Source organism: Pseudorca crassidens, chromosome 8, assembly GCF_039906515.1.
Source record: "Pseudorca crassidens isolate mPseCra1 chromosome 8, mPseCra1.hap1, whole genome shotgun sequence".
Lineage (NCBI taxonomy): Eukaryota > Metazoa > Chordata > Mammalia > Artiodactyla > Delphinidae > Pseudorca > Pseudorca crassidens.
The window spans coordinates 88379450-88399195 of record NC_090303.1 but is presented as its reverse complement, the minus strand read 5'-3'; the positions used below and the strand labels follow the sequence as shown (position 1 = coordinate 88399195).

At 40.6% G+C, this 19746-nt stretch overlaps 1 protein-coding gene and 1 non-coding gene across 3 annotated transcripts in view; both read right to left on the bottom strand.

The window, feature by feature from the left end:
- The window catches only part of EXOC4 (exocyst complex component 4), an 804198-nt gene that overhangs the window by 68273 nt on the left and 716179 nt on the right, over nt 1-19746 (bottom strand). For both annotated transcript variants that reach the window (XM_067747055.1, XM_067747056.1), the window contains exon 15: nt 635-776. In XM_067747055.1, coding sequence (XP_067603156.1) covers nt 635-776 — 142 coding nt within the window. The remainder of the gene's footprint in view (nt 1-634; nt 777-19746) is intronic.
- On the bottom strand, nt 7999-8105 carry LOC137229610 (U6 spliceosomal RNA). The gene has a single exon (XR_010945767.1). It is a non-coding gene; the product is annotated as a U6 spliceosomal RNA (small nuclear RNA).

Below are 19746 nucleotides of genomic sequence, written 5' to 3'. Positions count from 1 at the left end.
GTGTGAACTCTTAGTAGCAGCATGAATGTGGGATCTAGTTCCCTGACCAGGGATCAAACTTGGGCCCCCTGTATTGGGAGCGCGGAGTCTTATCTACTGCGCCACCGGAGGAGTCCTGGTTTTAGGTTCTTAAAGAAAGGGATCATGGTTCTTGCATCTGTATACTCCCTTCTTAGTATAGATTAGCATAGTACCTTACTAAAAATATCAATGGCAATAAAGTCATCATAGTCGAAAAGCTACCATATTTTGAGCACTTACTCTGTGGTAGGCATTGTACTTATAACTTATCATTTCATTTATAAAATCTCTAAGTTAGAAATTACTGTTCCTATTTTTAAGAGGAGGAAACTGAGTTAGTAAAGTTAATTAACTGACTTAAGATGGCCTAGCCAACTAGTATAGACATTCCAATCTAGATCATTCTGATGTCATAGGCCATGCAAACTCCAAACCACCATATTCACAATACAGCATGTGCTTAAAAACTTTAACACTAAAAATCACTTTCAGTGTAAAAAAAAGACATCTATAATATGAACCAAAAATGATAGTGACACTCTCCAGACATAAGCGAGTGATTTATGACCCACAGTGCAATTAAATCACAGTCTTCTGCTTGGCTGTGTCATACCTTACTTCCAGGTGTAGGACCAGCAAGCAGCGGTCAGCCATGTCCTGGAAAGATTTTGCAAGTTCGCTCAGAGTCTGCATGATCTGCTCTGACACTGGTGGGAGATCCACATTCACGTGGGTATCTTGAGCAGGAGACAGATCTGAAAGAAGGGGTGAGGACAAAACACCAATCATTTCATTAGATGCCTACAGATAGCTTTTGAAATGACATATGATTTTGTTGTTCATCATGTTGTTTTTATCAATTTGGCTAATACTAGTGTTGGCAGCATCAGACATCTGAGACATGACAGACTATTTCGGTACTTGATTAAACATAAAAGCCCAGCTGATTGTCTTGCATCAATTCACAGAATGACAGAAACAGGAGCTCAGAGTTGGAAGTGAACTTAGTAATCTAGCCCAACCATGTGGTCTATGCTTGTGTTATCTGTACATCTTCAAGTGGCTGTTCAGCTTCTGCTTGCACACCCACACAAATGTTTGTGAAAGGAAACTCAGTTCCTCTTGCGGCAGCCTATTCCATCTAAGAAAGATGTGACCATCTTACATCAAGCCATGTCTGTTGTCATTGACTTCTAATCATTGGCCCTGGTTCTGCCAACTTAACAATCACTCTTAATTGTGTCAGCACTTCAAGTACTAAAGATATCTCTTTTGGCTTCCCTGAAGTCTTCTCCTTTTTGGGCTAAATGTCCCCAGACTTTTCAACTATTCTCCAAATAATCCAACTGAGTCATTTTATAATTCTCATAATTCACCAAAAAAAAATTCCAATTGTTCTGTATTTCCCTTGAAATGTGGGACTTAGGACCAAACATAATAAATACCACAGAGTGGTCTGACCTGTCTAGAAAGAGTGATCAATTCCCTTGTTCTAGAAGCCGTGCTCCTTGCGTGTAAGCCTAGAATCTTCCTGGGGTGGTGTGGGGCGAGGGAACAGGATGTGCTGCATTCTCCTTAACTCAAACAGAGCTTACTTACAATCGGTTAAAAGCCCTAAAAAGGTCTTTTGGGAAAATTTGATAAACCTACCTTCTCTATCTCTTGCAAGTAATTGATAAAATATTTAATAGCATTTGGCCATTTTCTACAGGAAAATACTAAATAGCAAAAATGTGAACTACGTTTCCTTATGTCTAGACTTCTGTTGTGTATCCAGTTCCCCATAATTTCTCAAAGATCATCAACAATAATTTGGCAATTTAATTCAAAAGTTCTTTGAATTCTCTAGAGCCTCAAAGGCTGGCCTTGAGTCCCGTCTCCACTATTTACTTATTATTGTGACCAAGAGCTAATGGCAAATTCCTTCCGCCTCAGTTTCTTCTGTAAGATGGAGATAACATACCTTCAGAATGTTGTTGGGAACACTGAGTAAGTTACAGCTGTTGGGAGTATTGAATGGGTTAATGTAGATAAACTGCTTCGGACAATAGCACGTAAAACTCACTGAATATTAATATAAATAATAAACACAAGTAATAATTATTCTTTAGCAAGTGATTTGTCCAGGTTAAGAGTCCTAAGCTTAATTATAGCAACAAGGTACTTAAAAGATATAATTCCATCCACCTTGAGGTTCAATTTCCATTTATTAGTATCTTTTGCTTTTCCATGTGAAAATTCTTCTCCTTCTCAGAGGATGCAGTGTCATTTGGAAGAAGGGCTCCCTGGACTTAGGGGACATGGGATTTGGCGAGGCACTACTGGCTAACTTGGGAGGTGTCCACCTTACATATGTCGTGGAAGGCATATCTGCAGTTGTGGGCTTTCAGAGCTGCATCTGTTCCTAGACTCAGCCAAGCACAGAGACAAGCCTGGAGAGACTGTCAAGAATTAAAAGGTTAAGTTCTCCTCAGTGGAAACAGACTTCAATAAATTAAAATATCATGGCAAACACACACAAAAAAGAATTTTGTTCAAGGGAACTGACGTGTAAGGAGGAAGGAAATATAGCGATGGAGATTTAAACTTATTACCAGCCTTGGCATCGTCCGAGATGTTCACTAACTCGGTCTGCAGGACTGGATGTAGACACTGCTTTCCTTCTAATGCTATCATTATTCAAGTTGTTTGACTGCAAGGTGAGATTACTGCCTTCATAATGTTTTCTTTTGGCAGACTGGATGAAAGCAACTATAAGTTACACTAGTCTAATATTTCAAGGCGTTTTAGTGCTTTTGATTCCTCTGTTGTGTGACACTACCTGTTCCATGAAGAGCAACGTATATATCAATAAAAAAAGGGAAAGGGGCTTCACTGGTGGTGCAGTGGTTAAGAATCTGCCTGCCAATGCAGGGGACACGGGTTCAAGCCCTGGTCTGGGAAGATCCCACATGCCGTGGAGCAACTAAGCCTGTGCACCACAACTACTGAGCCTGCGCTCTAGAACCCGCGTGCCACAACTACTGAGCCTGCGCGTTAGAGCCCACGCTCTGCGACAAGAGAAGCCACCACAATGAGAGGCCTACGCACCACAACGAAGAGTAGCCCCCGCTCTCCACAACTAGAGAAAGCCCACACACAGCAACGAAGACCCAGTGCAGCCAAAAATAAATAAATTTAAATAAATAAATAAAAAGGAAGAAATCAGACCCTAAGGAAACCGGGCTCATGGTCCAAGGTCTAAGGCTATACTAATCTCCCAACCTACCAAAGGCATTTTGGACAAATTTCACCAAGTTAAAAAACATTCCCTTTCTTCTTATGGAAATACGTAATTTCATCATGTGTAGCAGCTGACTGGCCAAACTCTGCAAATTAAAAAAAAAAAAAAAAAAAAAAAGAATCCAAGTAGAGTAAGTTAATAGCCGGGAAAGCAGTCTACATAAAACTTGCAATAGTTTAGAATAGCAGCCTGTTGTACATTTAGCTAGACTGTAATCTACAGCAAAAATAACATTTTAGTAAAGCACATGAAAACTGATGCCCAGGGCTCCACTGAAAAGCTGGTCTGAGAATTCCTCAGGGCTCACTGAAATTTATGAAGTTTTCTTAACAAGAAGGAATGTACTGAGAAAAGAAGTGCTGAGCATTGCAAAGCCAACACAAAACAATTACCTAGCTCTCAAATGTCAAATGGAAATCTACAAAAAAGCAATGCTGAGAGAATCTGCTTGGGAGATTATAGTCAAGATAGGAGGTTACTGGACACCCGCACACATACACACTCAATCTTTCAGAGGTTCGTGGCTGTATATTTATCTCAGGGATTGCTCTTCACATTGGCGGAGCCCACCTATATTAGGCTTTAACAATATTAGTACTTGATTATTTTATTAAGATATGCACTTTGAGCTGTTTTTCTAATACTGGGGATGGGGCACATCAGATCATTCAAAGTATCCTTGTTCCTCTTACAACCACTGCATAAAAGCAGGCATCTTTGAGACACCTAACTATTTGTGGCAACGTGACTGTGGCTTTCTGTGCTAAATTGGTTGGTTTGTATGAGGATGCTGAACCTTGGTCTCTGGGGCAGACACTGCTTGTTAGGTGAACCAACAGATATTGCCAATTCTCTCTTGTTCACTCCACGGTGGACTATGAGAAGCTAAATGTCTGCATTCCCAGCCTTGCTTGTGGCTGGAGGTGGCCACATGCCACTGTCTGGCCAATGACTCTCTAGGTAGATTCTTCTGTGGCAACCTGATCTAATCCTGGGCTAATTCTGCGACTCATCTTTTGACAGGAAAACAGAACAAAGTACAGACTGTTGCCACTAACATTTTCTGGATTTTAATCCCCCGAAAGTCTTCACTACCACCTGTCAATCCTTCACTAGTACTTGGCTAGTTCCTTTCTCTTTCTCAGCAACTTTCCCAAATTCATGCTGTGCTCCCCAGGCACTTTGTCCTTCCCACTCTCTTAACTCCTCTCTTGAGCACTTCAGATTCTTTTTTTTTAAAAAAAAAAAAATATTGTATTTATTTATTTATTTTTGGCTGCATTGGGTCTTTGTTGCTGTGCACGGGCTTTCTCTAGTTGCAGCGAGCGGGGGCTACTCTTGGTTGCGGTGCACAGGCTTCTCATTGTGGTGGCTTCTCTTGTAGCACAGGCTCTAGGCACGCGGGCTTCAGTAGTTGTGGCTCGTGGGCTCAGTAGTTGTGGCTCACGGGCTCTAGAGCGTGTGCTTCAGTAGTTGTGGCACATGGGCTTAATTGCTCCATGGCATGTGGGATCCTCCCGGACCAGGGCTTGATTCCGTGTCCAGTGCATCGGCAGGCAGATTCTTAACCACTGCGCCACCAAGGAAGTCCCTCAGATTCTTACTAAGACTTCAAAAGGACTGTCAACATTTGCTTTCTCCATAGTCTTGCCTTCCATTAGTTCTTCCATAATCTGATTTCTGCTTTCACCTGTTTATTAAATAATTATTCTGATAATAGTCACCAATGGTATCCTAACTGCCAAATCCATTGGGCACTTTTCAATCCTACCCTCAGAAAGGCTCTCTGCTACATTCCACAGGACTGCCCATTTCCTTCTTGAAATTCTGCTTTCTTTTGGCTTGTACGGCACCAAAGTTCTCTGGGTGTCCTTTCACCTCCCTGCCGTTGTTTTAATAATTTCCTTCACTGGATACTCTTCCTTTAGCGCACCCATAAATGCTGGGGTTCCCGGGGATTTTTTTTCTCTATTGGTCTCCCTTGCTTGTCATTCTATATGCTCTCTCTGAGTGAGCTCATCAATTTTCATGGTTTTTCCTATTATCTTGGAATTGTTGACTCCTAAACTACATTCGATCAACTGTCTGCAAGCTATCTTTACTGTACATCCTGCAGGCCTCTCAAATGCAATGTGTTCAAAACTAAAGTCTATCTTTAGCATCTGCTCTTTATCCTGAATTCTCTTTCTATTGGAAATCTCAGCTGCAAATACTGAGAGTAATCTCCTCTCTCACTCCCCTCAGCAAGGAATAATTTCTGCCAACTTTATTTCCTAAATGTTTTCTTAATATATTTTGTCGTTTCTGTATCTGCTCACTTTCTTGGTGGAACCCTCATCTCTTCCATGGACTACTGCAATAGTCTCCTAACTGATGTCTTTGCCTCAGTGCCTGGCCCCTACCTTACTTCAATCTTCCATATTTAGCTAATTAAATATAAGTTAAACAGTTATTTATCTAAGACACAAAATTTGACTATGTCAATTACTTGTAAAAACAGTATCAATGTTTCCCATTGCTTATATCATGAACCTCCTTAGCAAGGCTTTCCATGATTTTGGGTTTCTGCCCAACCCAGTTTTTCTCCATCTTTCATCATTTTCTCCTTCCTCTCCAACTTCCCTCTTCCGCAACTCTGGGCCCTTTGACCTGCCACCCTTTTAAAGCAAATTCCCTAAACATATTATGGTGTTTTAGGATTCTATACCTTTGATGGCTCTTATTCCTCTTTCTGAACTATTCATGCTTTCTGCTCAGAAAGTCTTTCCCGATTCTCCAGGCAGGGTCACTTGTTCCTCTGGTTGTGTTTTTCACACAGTTCTATTAGCTATCATATTCCATTGATATTATCTGTTTATCAGTATGTAACCCTACCAGATCATTAACTCCTTCAAGTAAGGGATTTTATACAGACACACACACACACACACACACACAAATACACAAATACACACACATATACATACACACACACACACACACGCACCCACATTTTCAGGGCCAGCAGAATAACAGGAGGCATTACAGGAGCTTGATCAAGGCCTTTTTAAACAGAACAAATGATTTAATTGACCGATGTAACATGACAAATAATTCATATAATAACAGATTGATAAAGATCAGGCAGGAGAAGGAATGACTTGCCATTTACAACTATAACTTTCACTTTAGTTTCTTGAGTATATCCTAGGGACAGAGTAGGATAGGGAAGTAATTTATTACAGCTGGTTTCCTGGGCTGTCTAGGAATCTTGCAGAAGTACAATTTAAGACAATTCTGGCCAATCCCTACAGCCTAAGTACTGTTTCTATAAATTGTATTGCCTTTAGAAGTCACCTTGATTTCATGAGTCCACCTTCCTGAAGCCAAGACTTGGGGGTCTCTCTCTTCTATTGAAATAAAATCCCTGGCATATCGAATACTCAGCATCTCTCAAGGAAAGCCATATACTAACTGTCACGGAGAAGCAATCAGCCTAGGACATTAGGATGTCTCAAGTGGTTCCACATCCTAATATTAACCAGACTGAAATCTGTTTAGGTCTTAAAATTAGTCAAAATTGAACACATTCAGACCCAGAAGAGCATCTGTTTTCAAGGATGCAGCTGCTACACTTTCAATGGCAACTTACTGTGACTTCTTTAATTGATTCATAGGAGGATGTCCTTGTGCATCTGCAATATTATCTAAAATTGTTGCAATATTAGCTTACACTAGTATCAGCTGTCATGAAAGTGATAAATTGAAAAGGGGAAGATGGTCATAGAAGGAAAAGTAAGGTTAACTCTGTGAATTCAAACTTTTTAGAAGATGGGAAAAGACAATGAAGAATGATCTCATGAGATTTTCTCACTGGAAAACAGTTTAGAAGATCAAATTTTGGTATAATCGTTATTTCTGACTCCTCTTCCTGTTTGTACAGATACCACATAAGATCTCTGCTTGAACCTGGGATAAAATTATTTAGTTTTCAATCTTCAGTTTTCCTATTTAGAAAATGGTGGCTAATAGGACCTTCCTAACTCCTAGAACAATGTATTATTAGATTTTGGAAATAATTTTGAGATCCTTTGATGCTGTAATCTGGCACACATTATAAAAAAATAAAATTAAGGATGCCAATTAGCCTGTGACACTAAGAACTCCTGGGGCTTACAGAGTCAATGGGGGCTGTGACAGGAGACCCCCATCTAACCTCTTTTTTCTCCTTAAATACCTATGGGATATGCTACTATCGAGCCCAACACTAGGATAGGATTTAAAAGTGTCCTACACTATAATACCACAGATCCAAGTTGGAACTCTAATGCCAGCTAGCTCTATCCTCAGCCTTCTTAACTTCTCTGCACCACTATCCCTACTTTTTTTTTTTTTTTTTTGCGGTACGCGGGCCTCTCACTGCTGTGGCCTCTCCCGTTGCGGAGCACAGGCTCCGGACGTGCAGGCTCAGCGGCCCTGGCTCACAGGCCCAGCCGCTCCGCGGCACGTGGGATCTTCCCGGACTGGGGCACGAACCCGTGTCCCCTGCATCGGCAGGCGGACTCTCAACCACTGCGCCACCAGGGAAGCCCACTATCCCTACTTTTTATTCATTCCCTTAAATTATTTGCAGCATATGTATGCTAACCTTCCTCCACCCCAGTGCTTTGTACACATTAGGCACTTATAAGTATTCTTCTTTTTTTCTTTTGCTTAAAAATACGGAACGCTTCATGAATTTGCGCATCATCTTTGCACAGGGGCCATGCTAGTCTTCTCTGTATCGTTCCAATTTTAGTATATGTGCTGTCGAAGCGAGCACTATAAGTATTCTTTTTTTTTTTTTTAACTATAAGTATTCTTAAATTATTTATCTATGAAACCTACTGGCTTCCAGTATGGATAGGTGATTTTCACATGCTAAAGTATCTACTGTCTTATTAGCATCTAATTTGAATTTTCCTATGATAGAGACGTTCTTCCTCCTTCACTAAGCCAATTACTCCAAGCTAAAATTTCATGGTGACTCCTCCGATCACTCTTTCTCTTTCCTGAAACACATTTTTAACACCTAGCTACTCTTTGCCAACAGCCCTAGCGTTAGCCCCTATTATCAAGTCATATAGTCACTCTTTCCCACTCTCCTAACAATTTAGAACCTAGTTTTAAGTTCTTTTCTACATAAGTATGGGCCTTATCTAAGAAACATGTTTGGTAGGTTCTCTCCATTTTGCTTCCTATTTCAGAAGCAATGGTTCTTCTGTCCCCAAACAGTAACTACCTCTTTTCAGTCCCGATTACTTTAGAAATTTTGGGTTTAAACTAGCAAAGTCAATTGATTTTGAAAACCAAAATGCTGACTCAAATTGCTCCTTGACCTATAAAATTATGATTGTAAAGTATGGGGACATATTATGCATTATTCAGATTAGAACCTGTATGTGCATGCATACACATGTGTATATGCCTGTCCCACTCACTGCCCAGCCCAATGTCCCAGATGTTCAATAACATTTATTTGGGAATGTATTATTATAAGACAAAAACAAAAACAAAACAAAACCTACACCAAAAGAACCCGAAGACCAGCTTCGACAAAGAAATTGCACTTTTGCCATTTGCAGCAACATGGATGGACCTAGAGATTAGCATACTAAGTGAAGTAAGGCAGACGGAGAAAGACAAATATCATATGATATGACTTATATGTGGGATCTAAAAAAATTATACAAATGAAGTTATTTACAAAATAGAAATAGACTCACAGACACTTAAAACAAACTTATGGTTACCAAAGGGGAAAGGGGGGAGGGATAAATTAGGAGTTTGGGATTAACAGATACACACTATTATATATAAAATAGGTAAACAACAAGGTCCTACTGTATAGCACAGGGAACTATAGTCAATATCTTGTAATAACCTATAATGGAAAAGAATCTGAGAAAGAATATATATATATATATGAATCACTTTGCTGTACACCAGAAACTAACACAACATTGTAAATCAACTATACTTCAATTAAAAAAAATAACTTGCACTTAATTTTGTGGATGATGCTAAGAGTAATTTTCATCTCTGTGAAACCATACTCTTTTCTATTGTTTCCCAAAGGAGTAAAATTTATTCTTCCACTTTTTAGTCACCTCTAGAACACATTTCTTAACAACCCCAAGCCTCGTTTTCCTCATCTCTACAACTCGGAGCCTTGTTGTGAGGACCAAAATGGGGAATGTGGTCCCTAACACAGCACCTGCCACAAAGCTAGGGACCGTCCCCTGAACTCTAGTAACTCTCTGCCCCCCTCTTCTGGCCTCACCACTTTCACCTTGCACTGTATTTTCCCTGGTAGATTGTGAGACCCAGGACAACAAAGGCAATAACTTATTCTTCCTGGTATCTCTCATAGTCTATAGCTCTTCTTTACACTCAGCAGTAATGCCTATGGAATTAAATCTTCAAGTTAAGAACAAACCAAAGAATTTCATAATTTTTTTTCCCATTATATCTTCACAATGCTGTTAACCTATGTTTTCCAAATAGTTTAGTAGCCTGTGACATTATTCTATTTCAGGGTAAGAAACTGAAGCTCCAGAAAGCCTATGAGTGTTTGAAACTGCAGAATTATGCCAAATGCTGACCTATACAGGGAAAGCAAGGGAGATTTGTGTAAGGCCCATTGTGAAGAACAAATCAAAAGTAAGAACCAAGGTAAAAAAGGATAGCTGTTTCCTTAGGCTACCAAGGAGAGAGGCCAATTCTGAGCCAACAGTTTATCCTACACACCACAGAGTTCCATAGTGGGAAAATCACATCCAGTTCCTCACGAAACAGTGCTTGATGGTCACAAGCTTGAGCAGGCCCTGGACCTCCATGACATTTAGCATTAGACTCCTATCTCCATGCAGTGCAAACGGCACACACACATGGTTTTTACACCTTGGGAATGATAGAACAGACCTCAGTCTCTTTCAGTCCTGGGGGGAAACATTAAGATTGATTTTTCTTTTATTCCAAATAATCCTCCCTGAGGCTTAGTAAAAACCTAATCGTCTACTGAAAAGGTGTGCGGTATGGCCAGTTCAGGTCCTGCCAGATATGAAAGAGAAATGGGGGGAAACGTTAATGAATAGCTCCTGTCCTTCTGTTGAAAGACACTATTGTAGAGCTATCTTAGATTTCCATGGACTCTGTAAGCCTTTTGTATTCCTGTAAAACCCTGCATCTAGGGGCTTCCCTGGTGGCGCAATGGTTGAGAGTTCGCCTGCCGATGTAGGGGACGCGGGTTTGTGCCCCGGTCCGGGAAGATCCCACGTGCCACGGAGCGGCTGGGCCCGTGAGCCATGGCCGCTGAGCCTGCGCGTCCGGAGCCTGTGCTCCACAACGGGAGAGGCCACAACAGTGAGAGGCAAAAACAACCCTGCATCTAAGAGCATCTTAAAATGTTAATAAATACTTAACCAGATATTTTGGTGAAAAAACGACACAGATTTAAGTTTTAACAGAATTTTAGAGGCAAAAATATTATACAGCGAAGCGATAACATTTATGCGTGTGTTCAAACAGGATCCTTCCAGCTCTGCATTTGTAAAATTTCCAAAGAGCCTAAGGGGATGGCTTATTCACTGGGTAAATTAGAAACATTAGGTCCATTTACAAATGGTAAAACTGAACCAAACGGAAAGAAAGCATGTAACCCAATATGACAGCAAAAAAGTGCCACAAATAAAGATAGAACTAAAGGAGTTAAAATGAAAATCCTATATGTCATCCCTCTTTATTTTAATTTTTTCTTTGCCTTTTTTCACGAGTTTCCTGCTCAGGCAGCTGCATCATTCATAAGTTTGGGCCAAGGTGAGAAATAAACATCACCTTTTTGACTGACAGCAAGTACAACCTCACTTTTATCTTTGTAGCCCCAGCATAGAAAGCAGTTTCTGCAACCTGCAGTCAAGTGTCAAGTTCAATGAACAAGATGGTACCCTTTGGAGACAGACCTGAGTTCAAATTCTGACTTTCTCATATACCATTTGGGTGAACTTCTCATCGCAGATTCTCCACTTGTAAAAGGAGAATCCTCATACCTACCTCACGGGATTCTGAATATTAAATGAGAAAAGGTATAAACAGTTAGAATAGCGTCGGCACACAAGGGCTTAATATAAGGCAATTACTGTTACTACTACTATTACATATTCAGTAACGATGTGTTGAATGAAAAAAATGACAAAGTGACAAAAACCCAGTATTCTTCTCCTTTATCTATATAGCTTCAGGTAAAGGAAGGATTATACTAGCTTTATGCATTTAATGGGAAAACCTGATGAGAAAAATAGGTAGAATTCTAGAAGCATTGGTCACTCTGATCCTATTGCTATGCGGACGACACACAGACAACTGACTTAACTGCAAGACAGAGTTGACCCGGCCACCAAGCACACAGACCATCACCGAGACTAGCTGTGTAGTTGGTGACAGCTCGCTTTGAAGCAGGCTGGAAGTAAGAAATTTGGAGAGAATTAACTTGCTAACACACAGGGCAGGGTTTACAGATGTAAATTTTGCTAAGAGAATTTCTACTCAGTGAGGACAAGCGTGGCCACTTCTCCAGGATGCAGTAAAGATAACAGTTAAGCAGCTCCCCTTTCATTTCTGCTGGGTCAGATATTCCCTGTGCGGGCTAAGCTGATGAATGGGTGCCACACACCTATTGACTAATGCCTTGTGAAGGTTCATAATATACAGCCATATTTCTGTCTTTATACATTAGTAACACATGAATACTGTTCACACATCCATTCTGGTCTTGCCATATAATCCCTAGGATAATTAACAGTTCACAGAGATGCTTCCAGAACCAACTTTCTAAAAACCAAAATTAATAATCTGTTTTTTATGCCAGTTAAGGGTAAGCTACATAGAGAAGCAATCATTCATCTATCAGGTGATTATATAATTTCAGGATATTGCCTGAAAATCTAAATAATTTTATTTCCTGAAGTAAAAGAGTATGGTTCTCATATTAATTATGAACCTGATTTTTCTACCTACCACAACATTTCTTTGGGGTTAACTACCGATGTTTAGGCTCAGAAAGTAGTGGTTAAATTCTGACTCAACAACTTGACTCAGCTGAATAACCTTGGGCAAATTGTGAAAACTTTGAATTGGAGCAGTCACTGTTTCAGCCTCCAAAGGTCTGTGTAAGGATTCAACGATATAGAACACATAAAGCTTTCAGAACAATGTTTAGTACATAGTAAGGGCTCAGTAAATCTACGCTATTATTGTTGGATCTCCTAGTGGGAACTCTGGAAGAGTGAAACTCCTAGACTCATCTCCTTACTCATCAAAACACCTTGCAAAAAACCAGACAGCTGTGGGCTTAGTTGTTCCTGTGGCTAACGCACAGAAAGGAAATCACATGTTGAGATATTAAGACATTCAACCTGTATAAACTCATGACATTTTGACCTTTAAATAAGGAACTGCAAAGGTCTGAGAACACTACAGAATTCTCTCAATGTTCAAATCAGTGGAGACATGCAGGAGGAAAAAAAGGCTTCAGGGTGGCAGGCTTAAATTTGCTCTTTTCATCCACAAAAAGGGGAGAATGATTTTCTTCAGGGCTGCAAATCCAGTAAAAGAGGGCATTTCAGGCAGGCATGAGGAGGTGGCCGTTTGGTGGGAAAGCAAGGAATGACACTCAAAAGCAGCTTGGGAGGAGATCAAGTTGTCTTCCTCACCTTATTGTGAGGGAGGAATGACAAGGATCTCTCTTTTCCAGAAAAGGATGTCCCCAGTACTTGATTCTTTAGCAAAGTGAACTGGGGTGTTATCTTAGGAGTTCAAAAGGATATTCAAAAAAGCTTTGAAATTGTGTTTTTGAGAGATCAGGTCTTCCTTACTCACATAGGGCTGGAAAGGTCATATTTATATTTATATTTTGAATTAGAATTTATTTCATGGTCAGTTTATTTTCCCTCCTGCTAAAGGCACTATGAGGAGAGAGAAGAAATACACACGAGTACGTGTCCATGTGGTAGAGGTAAGGGAGTAATGATGATGAATCCATACAGACTCTGAAATTTTGACCTGAAATGATAGAAATTGCGATTTCACTTGAAGAGACTGAAATTGCGTTACAAATTATTTCAATATGCACATAAAGACACTGACAAGTCAGGTCTTCTATTAAGGCTAAAACAGTTGAATCAGGCTTATTTTGGAAAGATGGTTTCTATATTTACCACCATAGGAGACTTGTTATTTTATTTGCTTTCTTGGGACTATGTTCCTTTTGATATCACCCTAGATTAAATTTACTACAGAAAGTGAGATGGGCAAATAGTCTGTGCCCTTGTCTGCTGTCATCTTGGCATCATCCCCAGCCCCTTTCCTGGAAGCACATTTTCCAACTTCTTGCCAGTAGGGTTTGGAGTTTAGATTCTGCCAGTGAGAGGCACTCCCGAAAGATGTGGAAGGCGAAAAGAAGGGGAGGGCATCATTCTCCTCTTGCAGCGGGAGAAAGATGCTCAAGCAGATGGCAAATAAGAGGCTTGCGGCAGCTTCCAGGAGAGCTCCTGCAACAGCTGCTTCCTGACTGCAGGCAGGTGAAACCACTGGCGCAGTTCCTGTATTTCTTCATTTCCCTGCAAGCCAGCCGCTAGTTCTCCTTGCTCTTTGCTTCCTTCCAGCTATTTTCTAAGCCCTTTTAGCAATTTTTAAAACATCTAATTCCTTGTATTCAATTCCCTCTTGCTTGAAATCCCTAAAATGGCTTCTGTTTTCCTGACTGAGCCTTGATGAATAAATATAACCTTCTGCTCAGGAGATATTTCTGAGCTAAGGCAACTCAGATCTCAGAGCACATCTGGAGCAGGAAGGAGTGGGATGAAGGGTCACCAAGAATCCCTGGGCCACCCTTCGATGGCATGTCGTAACCCCTGCGGCAAGGATTTTCAGGATGTGCTCCATAGCGTTCCTAATCTCCCAATCTCCATTCTCTTGGTTTTGCCCTCCTCCGCCTTTGGAGAAGCTCCTCTTTCATTCGCTACCCATTAAGATTTGGCAGGACAAGTCTGCTGCTAAAAGAGCTGTTTGCAAACCACTGCCCTTGAAGAGGAAGGATCTGGTCACAAGCAAACAACGTCCCACTGTACTGCAACCTCCGAGTGCCAGCCAAACCTTTAAATTATGGGACAACTCCTATAGAATGGGGATGAGTGGCAGGAAGAGCTATATAAGTAATAAAAATAATATTTACCTGGAAACGAACGACTTGCTTTCTCTTTATCATTTTAGTTACACGAACTGTAGGATAATTTTTTTGGTACTTACTGAGTACTGAACAAATTATAAATTGCTCTCATTCTGACTAATGCACGCCAAGATTCCCTTGCAAAGTAGATTCAATCTTCCCTTCAGGAAATGTTTCACAGAACCATCCTGCTGTCTAATTTTTCAGAAAACCGTGCCGTGGGGTTTTCTGCAGTTTTCTAAAGAAATCACAGATTAAAGGTATAGGCTCAACAAAGTAGACTTCTTTATTTTCTTTTATTTATTTATTTTTGGCTGCGTTGGGTCTTCATTGCTGCACGCGGGCTTTCTCTAGTTGCAGAGAGCAAGGAGGCAACCCCTCGATGTGGTGCACAGGCTTCTCATTGCGATGGCTTCTCTTGTTGCAGAGCACGGGCCCTAAGCGCCCGGGCTTCAGTAGTTGTGGCGCACGGGCTCAGCAGCTCCACGGCATGTGGGATCTTCCCAGACCAGGGATCGAACCCATGTCCCCTGCATTGGTAGGCAGATTCTTAATCACTGCGCCACCAGGGAAGTCCCTAGACTTTTCATCTTAGCGAAGTCACTCAGTTTGGAGCTGCTTTCAATGACTATATAAAAGCTTCGGCCTCATACTGAGGTATCTTCTAAAATACTCCATGTCCGTGAGAACACTAAGTATGTCGCAACTTCTGGGCTCCATGGTTTGGATCACCAGCCCTTTGGCAACCAGGTTAAAGGCCTGAAGTTTAGAAGGAACCATCTAGGTATTGACCCATAAAGGCTTAGATCTCTTTGTTCTTAGGCTATTCATCAGAACACTCACTTTTAAAAAGTGAATAACATTCTTACATTTTTACATCTTCCTCTGTTGGACTGACTAATAGAATTTCATTTTCAGAGAAACAACAAGTGATTTCGGTAAATCTTGGTTTGATAAAACAGAAGAGCTAAGTTGAAAAACATGTTCATATCTATTTGGAAATTAAACATACACATTTGAGATTGTGGCTAGACTTGTCTCTGCCCACTAACTAGACAGATATATGCACAGTGACCATTCTCTCCACTATAAATGCTGTCCAGTCTCTTTTGGTGGCTCTTGGGCAGCTATGATGCCTTCCTTTGCCTCCTGTCCGTCATCACATTGTTCTAGGTGCCAACAATCATATCAGTTCTAGGGATCACTGTCAAACTTTTGTCTATAGTTTCTAGAATTTCTTCAGCTTTCACTGTTTTAAGAATAGGCATTTCCACTGCAGGGGGCATGGGTTCGATCCCCGGTCAGGGAACTAAGATTCCACGTGCCATGCAGCGTGGCCAAAAAATTAAAAGAAAAGAAAAAAAAAAAAGAATAGGCATATCTGCTGTAATCTGGTGTTCTGTCATATTTTACATGCTCCACATTTCCTCAAATTCAGCAGGTTTCCTTAAACACCCCAACATAATATATTTGAACTCCACTTTGGAAGACAGATGCCACCTGATGCTTTCCTCACAACTGTTTCTTACCACGAGTTGTCCTACCCTTTCGTTGGAAGAACAGTCCCCTTTCTAAGTAAGACAGAAACAAAAGAGAAATAGAATCGTTGTGCTTTCTGTTAATGGCCTTCACTACTTTACTAATTGGGGGCCTATACATTTCCTGTTTTCTGTGCCTAAACGTCCTCAGCATCTCTAATGAGCAGCAAGGCATTCTGGGTTTTGCCTCCCTGACTCTTTACCTAAAGGCTCCCCTTACATTTCGTGTGCCTGCTCTGCACTCATCTATGATTCTTCTATGTGAGCTCATCAGAGAGCTCTCTGGATACTGTACAGCAGTGTGGTGGTTAAAAGTACAGACTGTGGAGGCACACTGAGGAAGTTCAGATTCTGGTCCACCACTTGATAACTTAATAGCTATGTGTCCTTGAGTGAGTAATTGCACCTCTGTGCCTCAGTTTCCCGGTATGTAAAAAATGGGAATAACTACGGTATCTACTTCATGGGTTATTGTGAGGATTGAGTGTGTGTGTATGAGTGTGTGTGTGTGTGTGTGTGTGTGTATTTTAAAAATACACCTTGGCACAGAGTGTGTTTGATATTATTTTTTGTTGAAATTACTTAGCATTATATGGTTCAAATTTTACACTGTATAATCTCTCACCCCTCAATCATGAACTATATTTATATTCCCTTTGATAGGTTCTAACCATCGGGTCACATCTATATTTTTTTCCCAAATCTCTGAAAATGTATTTCACTTTCTTCGCTGTGTGAACTCTCATTTGGTAAAATTCTCCAAAGACTATTATAATTTTTGCTTCTTAAATTTTCTTCTTTTTGGTCAGAATTAAGTACAGAATATTTAGTCTCCATATTTTTCCCTCTTGGAAGGAAAATCATCTAAAAGACAAGTGGAGAACTTACATCTCAGCCTATTTTAGTTGAATTAGACTTCTGAAAACATCAAGCTAATTGCAACCTCCCATCACGACTATCAGCATATCGATGTCATAATTATATCAAGAGAGCACCATCCATCGTCTGTAGCTCACTGAGTGGTCTGTAGTACACTTTTATAACAATATTACTTGCTGCTTCTTTTTATGTTTCACTCTTGAACTGAATGTTATTTCTAACCTCTCCTCAGAGAGGTGGATTTTCATAAAATATTTCTCTCATGTTATCTATTAGCAAGGATGGTTGCTAAACAATTGTGATTTCTTCCATATGAGATACAGAACTCAAAATAGATGTAGAAGAATTTCTACAGGGTTTTAATTTCCTTAGGTACCACAAATGGTCCATTTTGTATTGTGCCATTATTTTACATGAAAGCACTGTACATACAGCAAACATGTTTATAAGTAATCGCAAAATCAGTAGTAGAGTCAATTCCCAGTGAAACTTATACAGGATCCCACATCTTAATTTTAGTTGGTAGCGTTAACCTCTTCCTTCATTAAGCCATTCACAAGAACTTTTGTTGTGATACCAACAATACTAAGTTGAGTTACTTTAGGGGTATTCAGAAGCTTATTGCCCAGTGTGGGAATTACCTCTGAACCCCTCTAGGTTATTTATCTTACAATTACCTTAACATGCTTATAATTCTACATGTTAACCCTATTTCACTCTTATCTCTCAACATGGGGCAAACACAGGGCATGAAAAAAAAAGACATTTGAATGAGTCCATTTTGCAACATCTAGCAGGTCTGCTAGGAAAATAATCATCATCATCATCATCATCATCTAATAACAATGATCATGATCACCATCTAAGACTACATTTGTGTATTACAGATCAATTACTACTAATACAATTATCTCTACGATGAGAGAAATTTCTGTGAATCAATTGAGTATATATCCTAAGGAGAATTTTATACAATAAAGTTCTAGTTCAACTAAATCATCTGGATATTCTTCTTTAGTTGCTTGTATGTAGATGTAAGCTGTACTACACATCCATGATGTGCAGGGAGGGTTTCATTTTAACGAGCGTCATTTTAACTTCTGGCCCTGTTTGGCAGAGCTAATTCCATATCCTGGCACAAAGCTTAGCACAGCCATAGTCCACCCAGTTGTATAGCCAAGGAACCTGGAAAGGCCTTGGATGCCTCCTTCTCCTGCACTTCCTATATCTAACTAGGAAGGCCTGCTGATCATTCTTCTGTAATCTCTAAATCCAACCTCCCTGTCTCCATCGTGGTTCAGGTTTTCACCATCACCCGGTTTTTTTTTTTAATCTAGTATTTTTTCTTTAAATTTATTTATTTATTTTTGGCTGCTTTGGGCCTTCGCTGCTGTGCGCGGGCTTTCTCTAGCTGCGGCAAGCAGGGGCCACTCTTCGCTGTGGTGTGCAGGCCTCTCATTGTGGCCGCCTCTCCCGCTGCAGAGCACGGGCTCTAGGCACGCGGGCTTCAGCAGTTGTGGAAGGCGGGCTCAGTGGATATGGTTCACAGGCTCTAGAGCGCAGGCTGGGTAGTCGTGGCACCCAGGCTTAGTTGCTCCACGGCATGTGGGATCTTCCCAGACCAGGGCTCGAACCCATGTCCCCTGCACTGGCGGGCAGATTCCTAACCATTGCACCACCAGGGAAGTCCTATCACCCATACTAATGTAGCAGGTTTCTAACTAATCTCTTTGCCTCAAGAATTATTCCTCTGTAGTCTTGCTGAAGAAATCACTCCAAAACCCCATCTGACCATCTCTCTACATCTAAAATCTTTCAATATCTTGGGATTTACCTGGTGGTCCAGGGGCTAAGACTCTGCACTCCCAGTACAGGGGGCCCGGGTTTGATACCTGGTCAGGGAACTAGATCCCACGTGCCGTAACTAAGAGTTCACATGCGGCAACTAAAAGATCCCGCATGCTACAACGAAGATCCCGCACGCAGCAGCTAAGACCCTGTGCAGCCAAATAAATAAATAAATATTAAAAATAAATAAATAAATATTAAAAAATAAATAAAATAAAATCTTTCAATATCTTGACATCGTCTTCCAAATAAAATCCCAGCTGACCTTTGCCCCATCTCTAGTTTCATGGTTGTTGCTCCCCTACTGTGAACCTCATGTTCCAGCCCTCTGGAATATTTGAATTACCCTGAACTCACCATATTTTTTTCACATCATAGCCTTTTCTCCTCCCCTCCCCCTCCCTTCTTGGTTTCTCCTCCATAAAATGCCCTTCTGTCTGGTGAATTACTATTTAATCATTTAAGATCCAGATGAGCTGCCACCTTCTCCAGAAAGCCTTCTCTGATATTTATATTCTCCTTTAAAATGTGCACTTTATATATTCCCATAGTATGCTGCCGAATCACAACATGGTGTAATAACTTTCATGCCTGTCTTTTCCATGACTTATAAATCCCCTGCAGGCAGAGGTTGGGCCTTGTTTATTCATGTCCCCAGGACCCAGCACATAGCTGGTACTGTGTTATTTGTTAAAACAAGTTGATCCATAAATATTTACTGAATGAATGAGTATCTTCCCTGATGGCTCCATGAGATAGGACTTCACTGATCCAGTAAATTAAACTAGATAAACTTATCCAATAGAAATTAACTATTGGATAAATTCAATAGAACACATGATTTATGAATCCTTGTCTATAGCTGTAACCATTATGACTCTCGAGCTAACTGACCATGTGCCTTTTTGTCTCCTCAGTAGGGGACACCTACCGGA